Source organism: Salarias fasciatus, chromosome 14 (genome assembly GCF_902148845.1).
Source record: "Salarias fasciatus chromosome 14, fSalaFa1.1, whole genome shotgun sequence".
NCBI lineage: Eukaryota > Metazoa > Chordata > Actinopteri > Blenniiformes > Blenniidae > Salarias > Salarias fasciatus.
Window position 1 is genome coordinate 7224165 of NC_043758.1, and position 10722 is coordinate 7234886.

Sequence of the window (10722 nt, forward strand, 5' to 3'; positions counted from 1 at the left end):
GTTATTTCATGGTCATACTGCAGAAAATCTTATAATAGCCAATATATTCTGGATATTGTAAGGAATGTAGGAGTTATGGGTATAGAAAGTAAGCGTACCAGATCCTATCAGTGGCATCAATAAAGCCTGAATAGCAGACTGGCTCACCTCTCCTATACTGGTGTATTTCTACCTGGAACCTTTTCCATACATCAGTGCCCCATCTGGAGAGCAGACAGGAGAGATCAGGAAAAAGGGTAAAGTATTTGATTCTCTGTAGGTGGTCTGATAAAGCAAAGTCAGCCATAAATCTGCAGCTATAAACACTGTGCTTTTAGACTTAATCCACGCAGCGCAGAGCACAAACCAATCTCCGGTCTCGCTCCCTTTCTCAATACTACCAGCCTCTTAAAGATATGAGGAGTGTGGAGCAAAAATAGTTGTCATTTATTCTTGATTGTGTGCAATATAAGCATAACGAGATGCATCTAACCTTCCAGCACAGTGAATCTCGGGGGCTCAACATCACGTTCAGGCCGCTAATGCGTGACAACCACATATCTGAGACATGAAGACTGTTATGCAACAAGTGGAGAGGGGGAGATGAGCCGCATTCCTGCTGCCTCCTATACAGTGGAAACCATTTAAACGGTAAAAGAAAACACTCACACACACAGTCTAATTCAAGAGAAAGCATAATCCATCACATGGAGAAAGAAACAATGTGTCCACCTCAGCCGACCTCTTCAGCAACACTGGCCGGTTGTTTTCAGCAGTGCTTTACACTAATTGTCTGTTCAGCCGCTGTAGATGGAGAGCTGCAGTGTTTCTGTACACTTCACACACACCGGGAAAACTAGGACTTCCTGATGAACCCACTTTAAATACAACATGACAAATGTACTGTACTTTTGTTCACTTTAGTCCCATCAACATGTCACTCACAAATTTCTTCTATATAGGCTTTTACATCTAAATTATTATTCAAAATGGATGTTTTACCAAAATTTGTCCCAAACTAAACTATCAAATACAGTATAAATCAAAATGGAACTGTAGATTCAGTTGTGACAGTGAGAAAAAGTAATGGTGAGATTGAGTTGATCCACATTTGACTGCGATCAGACAGGAAAGATTGAATACAATGTTTAATATGAGATCAGACACAGACACCCTCTCTCTCACTGAGTGGAGGATTTTGGTTGATGTCACATTTTAGCACGGAAAGAGTTTGTTAACAGCACTTGTGGTTCACAAAAGTTAAAAAGATCTTTCCTTTGAAAGAGGAATTCAGGTGGATAGATGTTTTATTTATCTATTTTCTTTGTTCATTCTCATTTATTTCGATTTACATTATATTCAGTTCTAAAAATGTGTATTTTTATTAAAAAGATATCTGTTTTTAAGTACTTATCCTTTTTTTAATCATAGAAATTATGCATGCTGGGAAAAGAAACACTCCGTTTCTCACTCTGCCAAGGCAGAAACCCAGAAACCCAGAAACCTTCCCGAGTCTGGTTTCTTCACCCTGGTTCTAGTGTCTTTATCTTTTTGTCTCCTACTCGCCAACTCTCCTCCCTCCATTATGGTTTCATTCTTCAGCTCACTCTCGCTGTTCTACTTTGATCCTGTGATAGTTTTTTAGCAAGTTTCCTTCCAGCCTTTCCTTTTTCTTCTCTTTTTTGTTTTTTTTTGGTCAACTAATTAGGCACTTCAGATATGCACAGACTGGGTTATGAACAACAACACATCTGGAAAGAAGAGAAACTCAAAGGAGAATAACAACAGAAAGGGGCCACAAAGCAATACAGGAAAATACTACTTGTGCAGCAAATGAAAAGTGAAAATTATGGGACACTGTGACGTCAGAGAGCTGCGCTGTGGGAGAGCCCAGCCTCGCTCCACGCCTCCAGAAAAGGGAAAAAGGCTCCTTCTCTCACACACCATCCTCCTTCTTTTCTTCATCCCTTCCTTAGTTTCAGAGCTTCTTGACTAAGATCCATTTTAGCTTGGCACACTCGTTATTACATTTAGTCCAAATCACACAGGCAGTCACAAAGCAGCCGGGCTGCAGGGCAGTGTTCTGAACAGCCTGCTGGCAAATGTCTGAGCTCTGAGCGCCTCAACAAGGCACTGATATATTCCAGACTAACAAAAAGCTCTGGCTCACACATGCACAGAGAGAGGAAACCAACTCCTGACACACACACACTGCACAATGGCACACACACACGCCAGCCGGCAGGGCTGGATGTCATCAAACCCTTCAGTTACCACAACAACTTCCTATTTCCCTAAACCAATTTCCTGCCGGGCGAGCTAACTGGGCAGCCACTAATGCTATCGCGACAGCAAATGGGACGGACAATGAGAAAGAGAGTGAAACAATCAGCAGATAATGAGGACCAGAGTAAGAGAAGTAAATAATGTTACCGAGTATCACAGAAGCTCTGTGAGAGGATGCCAAAGTGAGAGGAGCAACAGGCGAAACGAGCTAATTGCTTGTTTTTAGCCAATAAAAAACAACTCAGCTTGGGTTGCTGAAATATAAACACAGTGACAAATGACCAGAAACCGCAGGCACAGCAACTGATTTGTCACTGCAATGGGAAAAATAAACAGTTATGACAATGAAGTCACAGCTGTGGATGTTGTGTCTGCGGCCTGATGCAACGGCTTCAAACAGGATGGCAATCCCCGCACTGTTTCGACTTTCTGCATGGCTCAGTTTCACATCCACGATTGTTTAGAACCAGAGTGTCACACATACAGCACACAGCGCAGGATGACCTTAAAGAAATGTAAAAATTAGAATAAAAAAAAATGTACATCTTCTGTAAAAGCATCTGCTGTTGCCAATACAGTATATAATTCACTCTACAGTACCAGTTGTACAGAACATGCATTTATGGGATGAGCAAAGAAGCTGAGTGTGTGTGTGCCCATTTAAAAAAAAAAAAAATCAAAAGATCACTTGCAGAGTTTCATAGTAGAGCGAACAGAAAAGCCTGCCAGGAGTCCTGACCTCAACCTGTGGAATCAGCTCTGCTCCTCACATGTGTTTACTCTCCTTGCAGATGTGGGAGCATTTCAAAAAAGGAAATCGTCATTGCTGTAAGATTGACTGGAAAGATACAACAACAAAAACAAAAATTCCACAATGCAACCATCTTCAGCCTCTTTATAAGACTGCAGTACTTAAGCGGAGTCTTCAAATCAGCTAAAACGTTTGTGCTTTTAACTTTTCTCAGCAACAAATGAATAGATTGTGGGAGCTTCCACCACCCCTCCAACAAACATACAGACCTAACTAAACCAGAAATATCTTATCGTGGAGATATTTTTTAAACTTATACTATCATAAAATAGGTACTTTTTTTCATTGCAAGTTTGTAGGAAGCTGAGTCCATTTATCAGGCCACTGTTTGGGTCTAATCAGTTAACCTTTGCATTAATTTAGACAAAAAGTTTCATTATATAAAGAAGTTTCCCATCATTTACATACAGTCAGTGTAGCAGACCCTAATGCATCAATTCTGTGTTTGGCTGAATCTTATCCTTTCTCTATGGCAATGAGACAATTGAAACTAGATGAAACAAATAATTGAAAACCAAATCACACACCAAGAAGACCTCAGTCCATTCAGCAAGGGACAATGTCTGAGATTTGTTTAATCAAACTAATAACATCCTCTGATGTTTGTTTAACACTCGTCAGCCCTTAATGGTTCCTGTATCGTAGCTTTACTTGCAAATGCACTCTGAAGCTAACCACACCCGTGATTCATAGCACTTCAAAAGATCACTTCTGCAGAGTGTGTTGTGTGTTGCTATGAAACCATGAGGGAGTAAACTGTGTAGGGCAACATGAAGGGGTGTTTCCACACCACTGGCATGATGACTATGTTCCAATATGACAATAAAAGTCACACATGTCCCCTTTTTCTCCCTTCAACAAAGAAACAGTGACCCTCCGAGTCCATCACGCACAAATGGAAAATATGCTCAGCTCTGGGTGTGGTGTTCAAAATGTCACAGCTCCTTTTCTGTCACAGCCAACAATGACACGGTGACACTTGAGAGTCTGTGAAGCACACCGTTGTTGCAGAAAGAGTGCATGTATGTTTCAAGCCAAAAAAAAAAAAAGAGGTAATAAAACTCTGAACTCACCACTCTGGGCTTGGTCCTCTGTGGAGTGGATGCAGTCTCATCTGTGGTCTTTTTTTGGGGTCCAGCTTCTGTAACTCCACCGGCACTGGTCTCGCAGGGTCCCTCAGCAGCCGACCCCGAACCCTGATGTCCATCCGTGGCTCCAGAAAGAGGACCTGGAGCCTCAGTCTCCCTATCTGCAGTGCTCAGCTCAAGAATATATTTCTGTGTCACATCTTCCAGCGATGGGGCCTCGTCTCCTGGAGGCTTACTTAACACCGGAGGCTCCGTCGTGGCTTGGACAGCGAGGCAGTCTGCCTCCTTCAGGGGTTGGAGTTGGGGAGGTGGCGAGATGGGAATGAAGGTGGAGGGCTCGCTGGAATGGCGGACATGCTTGTGCATGGTTTGGGGTTTGGACTGTAGCGGCGAACAGGAAACAGGAGAGGTGAGCCTGGGATGGTTGCTGTGGTCCTCCTGATCCTCCAGACATGTTTCAGGAGGCTCAAATGGGTCTTCATGAGGGAAGAAAGCCAGTCTATTCGGACGCTTTCTAGTGGGTCGACGGATCACTCTTGGAGACAAGACCCCCGCTAACTTGAGATCAAAATTAAACTTCTGCACTTCTTCTTCCTCACCTTGGTCTATTTCATCCTCCTCTTCATCATCTTTATAAACGTGAGGGGTTGACTCCGACTGTGAGCGAGCCATTTTCACTTCAGTACTGCTGTCTGCATGATGATGCGGCTGTACTGGGACATTGTTTTTAGGATTAGACTCCGGTTCCCACAATTCCTCTCTTTGCTCACTCAGGATTGGCTCGCTGCTGGAAGGAGGAATCTGGCCATGCTGATCCAGCTCACTTGTTGGTTGAGTGCTGCCGGTCTGAACTTTGAGATGGGGGTCATTCTGGGACAGTAACGGGGCCTCGCTGCGGCGACTGGGGTCACTGAATGATTTCTTCTTGGGAGCTTTGCCATTGTGGTCATCTGCCATCAGTCTGTCCATTGCACCAGGTTCAGCTACAATATTTCTTATCATTCCACTGTAGTCATGAACAATGTCATCACGAAGACCGCCGTCACTGCACACTGACAAGTCACTGGCTACGCTTCCCTCGTATTCCGATAGCGTGGCCATAGCAGAGGCCGCTGGAGCACCTCCCCCTCCACCTTTGACAGACAGGGACCCTAACAGGTTACTGTCTACAGAAGAAAAATTATTGTTGCCTTCATCTGCTACAGGGCAGCGCCGCTGAGGCATGGGGTCACTCAGAGAGCGGTAAACTATGGACTCCACATGTCCGACAGCTGCTATTGCTGACTCTGCATTACTTCCACTACCGCAATCAGAACCAGTGTTGCTGTTACCAGAAGGAGAGAACTTGCGCCTACGACGGATAGCACTCGGGGTTGCAGGGGTTTCAAATCCTCCTCCTGGGATGGCTGCTGGTCCCTGGGACACTGTACTGCCGGTGTGGATCTCCTCGCTGGCTGCATTAACACTGAGCGAACCTGCAGTAGTGCTCTCCTCCGTGACAGCGCTGTCTCTTTCAGCTGTGCAAGCAGGATGAGGCAAGGAGCAAGGTACACTGACTTCATTCAGATAGTTTGTACAACTCACAGTGCTCTCTGCCAGCTTCTCTCCCTCTCTCTTTAACCCTTCCACGTCATGCAGGGCTGACTGCATCCATACAGTGACAGGCTGCCCCAGAACATCTCTAGCTGTCCTTGACCCTAAAGTAACCCCTGCTGAGCCCAAGAACAACCTCTCCGTGAGGTCACCGGGACATGTCTCTGGCTCTGTCACGATCCCTTCGTCTGTTAGACTCGACTCATGGCCCGAAAGTTCATCCACAGAGCGGTCGTAGAACATGCTTTCTTCCGAGTCCCCCTTCAGTAAGGCTCTCTCCAGCTCCGCACCCTGTCTGTTTGGTTTCTCCCAGTAGTCTGTGCTCCTGCTGTTTAGTTTTTCCAACTGCACACTTTGTCCATCCCTCTCACTCTTCTCCCCCAGCCTGTTCTCTCTCTCCCTCTCATGTTTATCCCTGTCTTTTGTGTTCTTAAACTCAGCCACTCCATCTATTCTTACTTCATCCTGAATGCTCCTTCCTGCTTTCTCCTTCTCATTCATTTTCTCTGCCTGTAAACATTCCACCTGCGAATGAGGAGTTCTCTTTTTGGCTACACTGTTATCATCATCTTCATCATCATCATCATCATCATCATCCCCCCTCGTACTCATCTGGCAGATGTCCTGAATGACCTGCCTGGCTTCCTGCACATACATGTCCTGCAGCGGAGTGGGCATTATTTCGTCATCATCATCATCATCATCAAATCCATAATCACTCATCCTCTGTCCTCTCATGACCCTAAAATCGCCCCCATCGCTCTCCACCTCCCTATCTGACAGCAGCACCCTCCCTCCACTGCTTTCTGAATCCAAGTCAAGCTGCTGCTCAGAGGAGCTTCTCTTGGTGGCGCCACCAGCCAAGTAACACCTTGCATTTTTTGTCGGCTTGTCTGAATACGTGAAGGATTTTGCCCGCCGTAAAGTGGCAGTCAGGTCCTTCAGCGATGGCCGCCGTCCAGAGGGCACAAGTGACCCACTGTGAGTCCCTGCCCCCATCCTGTACACCGATGATCCCTCCACATCCCCTGCTCTCTCCCCTCCACTTCTTTTCCGCATTTTGAGCTGTGACAGGTCAGACTTCAGGAAGCTTAACAGTGTCATAGTTTCTGAGGTGATATCAGGGTTTGACGTGGACATGGAGCTTTTTTCCTTATCATTCACCCCATCGCCTCCTGTTGTTTTCCTCAATAGTACAGTTTGATCACCCCTCCCTTTTAAAGATATGCCACCTTCTCTGGTAAGTACACTGGGTAAGGGGGTTACTGTTGGTACAATCTTGGGGCGCACTCGCACGGGAGTACGAGAAAAGTTATCACCATGACCAAAGCTTGGGGAGCGATACATTGTAAAATTCCCATGGTATGTTTTACTTAACATGGATGACGAAGCACCTCTGCTCGTGCTACGTTCTGCTCCACCCACGTTATAGAAGACATTAGCTCCATGGCTAGTGCTGCTAGCCTGGTCCTCTTCTTTCAGCGTCTCGGTGCTGGAGTATCGACTGCTGCCACGGGACTCTCCAGGACAAGAGACAAACGGGGGAATGTTGACCTTTGAAACCCGCGACACACCAGGAAGTGTCGTGGACGACCCAGGTGAGGAGATGCGTTCCCAGTGCTGCACTCTGGCTCTATGGCCACTGGGTTCTCGTGCCGAGTGGCTCCGGGCTACCGTTCTACCCGGCTCTCCTCCTGTGTTTGGTGGGTGGTGCCTCTCTAAGTGCTCCATCGTCACGGCCGTGTCACTGTCACTGTCTTCACATTCGCCATCACGATCTTGGTAATCATCACGACCCGACGCTAGACTGGCCAAACTGACTTTCTTTTTCTTTCTCAGCGAGCGCCGGCGCACTGCCTCACGACAGTGGGGGCTTAAAGAGCTCGGATTGTCCTCCTCGCTGCCCGAGGACCTGCCAATGCCTTTAGCGTCCCACCAGCCATTTTTACTGCGGGAGAAATAGCTGCCTCCTCGCTCTGTGGCAAGCCGCTCTCCTACTTTACTGGAGATCGAACAAGAAGAGCCAGAGGGAACACTCCAGCCACCTCCTCTTCTTCTCCTGGTGTGGTCCGCTTCTTCGTCCCCAGTGCTAAACCTCCAGCGAGATCTTAGGGGAGAAATAACTTTTTCTGGGGCACTAAGCTCACCGGAGGGAGCTACAGTAGAGGAGGAGGTAATGGCTTTTTCTGGAGCTGGAGCAAGAGGGTGGGTGGAGGAGGAGGAGGGGGCTGGTGCTCCAGAAGAGCTATGTGAGGAATGTAAACTATCCCTGGGCAGCCCGACCCCCTGTCTATCCCTTCTCTCCCTCACCGTCGGCTGCCGAAGAGAGGAGGAGCAGGAGGAGGTGTCTGAACCCACCGGTCCGCTCCAAGACGAAGTAGCAGGAGGTTGAAGGTCAGGGTTAGGGTCAGATGTCAATCCTGCGGTGCTCGGGGTCTTAGGGGCCACCTCTGCCTCAGTGCTGGGACTACGAGATCTGTATGGAGATGAGTTAATCCGATGGTAGTGACTACCCCCAGTGTGACCGCGACTGCTACTGCTGCTGCTTTTAAAAGTCCTGCTGCCAGACTGCCTGTTGCTGTGACCAGGTGTCTCTACGTCTGCCTCTTCATCGTTTGAGAACCGCTGGTCGTCAGCTTTAGAATTAAAGTCCATGCCAAAACAAAAGCTCTCTTTAGCAGCCCGCCTTTCCCTGCTCTGTGCCCCCGCTATGCATTTGTCATGCAAACAGAGGCTGGTGGCTTCAGGAGGTGACACTTTATCACTTCTGTGGGGGAGCGGAGCAGCCTCGCTTGAGCTGAGCTCCTGTGAAAGAGTTCTGCCAGCTGCTTTTAAACTCTCAGAGGCGTCTGTTCTGTGTTGACTCTCTCTCTCATCAAAAATCTGTCTGATTTTGGTGACGCTGGGCCACTTGTCTGAGTGGTGCGTGGAGAGAAAGCTCCTGTGAGACTTGCAGGGTGGAGGAACCTCTTTGCCACTAACATCCTCCTCTTCATCAGCAGCCAAAGTCTTTTTCGGATCAGAGGGACGCGCGTCTATCTGTGAATAATCTCTCTTACCAACGTTGCTGCCGTCGGTGGACAAACGCGTAAAAATCCTCTCCTTGCTGCCTCTCTTCTCTGAGTCCGAGCCCGACACGGAGTCTGTGCCAGACAGAAACTTCAGCACTCTGCTGTCCGAGGTGAAGCATTCCCCCGCGCCGCCGCTCTCTCCGTGAAAAGAGTTGCGGGACGGGGAGCGGTCCGTCCCGGAGCCTCGAACCCGGGGAAGAGTGGCGCTGCCCCGCCTCAGCGCCGCGGCGTCTCCGGCGGAGCTGCTGAAGCGCTCCGTGAGCTGGCGGATGGATGGAGCAATGGAGGCGTGCGGGGCGGAGGAGCCTCTCCTTGGCTCTGCGGTCGGGAGGCTGGCGGTGGCGGAGATTTTGGAAACTTTTCTTGACACGCTGACATTACGCGTCGCTCCGCTGGGCTCCGGGGGAAGGGCGCCGCCGGCCGACTCCTGCGGGTCTTCGCCGCCGCCTTCAGCGCCCCGGGACCCCCACTCCCTGAAAGAGACGCTGCGATACACAGCCTCGCTCTTCTTTCTCTCTCTTTCTGCCATTGTCCATGTCTTTCTTTGTTACAGCTCGCTCATTTCTCCCTCTACACATCCAAAGCAACCTGCTTTTCTAAGAGTTGAGACCACTTTCCCCCCCTACGGAACAAAAACACAACGACCACCCTTAATAATAACAACAACAACAATGCAAAAAGTTGCTAAACACGTTACTTTTCCAGAAAAGAGGAGTGTAAAACCTGCTCAATGAGCTGGCCTCCTCCTCTTATCAGCACTTACATGTTGTCGATTCCAGAAACCGCATCCGTGAAAGAAGGAAGTTTTTTTTGTTGTTGTTGTTTTGGGAAGGAGGGGGGCAAAACTTTCCCAAACTTCTTTAGAAACACAACTTTTCCCCTGCAGTCCAGTGATGTGTGGAAGTCCTGCAGCATCGCCAGGTGAAGCCCTGCTGCTCGGGCCCAAAGTGCAAATCCTGCTTTTTTTCCTCCAAACACTTAATGGATTCCTTGTTTTGGCATGATTTGCTTTTCCCTGACTTATGTTGTTTTTTTGCATGTTAATGCCTGAGATAGGGCAGAGGGGTGGGCGGGACTAGGGGTATAGGGGCTGTCAGAGCCCCCGCAGGGGATTGAGAGGAAAAGCTTTTCTTTTTTTTTCCCTTTCCTTTTTGATAGAAGAGGAGAGATACTGAAGACTAACTACATGTAATTATAGTCCTTTCCTTTGAGATAAACAGTTTTACTGTCAAGGAAAAAAAAAAGAAAAGAAAAAGAAAGTATCTACATTGGAAAGAGCTTCGTTTGAAACATTTTGTGTAAGAAATAAAACTACAAAAAATATAAGTGGTCAGTCTGTAGATTAAAATGGAGATATTTACTCTAAACTTGTGTAAAAAGTGTTCCAGAGATCAAACCTAAAGTAGCACATGAAAGACAACATTTACATGAATATGAAAGGGTTAAATGCATGTATGGAAATATTTGCAACAAATACATGACAAGCAGGCAAAGTTCAACTCAGTTTAAAAAAAAAGAAAACCAACATTTTGAGACAATGTCTTTGGATTTCATGACATAAAAACTCAAATGATAAATATAATAGCCTATCTATGCATTTCTGTTTATTTGCAACTTTTTAACATGATCCTCATATTTGGAGATGCCCCTGATGATATCAATAACAGCCTTTCACTTGTGAAATACATACTGTTTGGAAGTTTCCCACCAGAACATTCTTGTTTTCTAATATTTTTTCAGATATATACCAGAAAGTATAAAACAATGAAGCAGCTATGTCACTTTCTAAACAAAAAACTTCACGTAAGGAGCAAAATATCAAGCCAACAATAAAATATATATTCCTAAAAAATAAACCATGTTGAAGATATGGGCATATCTGTTAATAAATTTA

General features: G+C 46.8%; 1 protein-coding gene across 1 annotated transcript in view; it reads right to left on the reverse strand.

Moving 5' to 3' along the window:
• The window catches only part of arhgef17 (Rho guanine nucleotide exchange factor (GEF) 17), a 70714-nt gene extending 60905 nt beyond the window's left edge, over nt 1-9809 (reverse strand). The window contains exons 1-2 of the mRNA XM_030108224.1: nt 9592-9809; nt 4150-9450 (exon numbers count right to left, since the gene is read on the reverse strand). Of these exons, the coding sequence (XP_029964084.1) occupies nt 4150-9357 (5208 nt within the window). The 5' untranslated portion in view covers nt 9358-9450; nt 9592-9809. The remainder of the gene's footprint in view (nt 1-4149; nt 9451-9591) is intronic.
• Nucleotides 9810-10722: the final 913 nt, after the last annotated feature.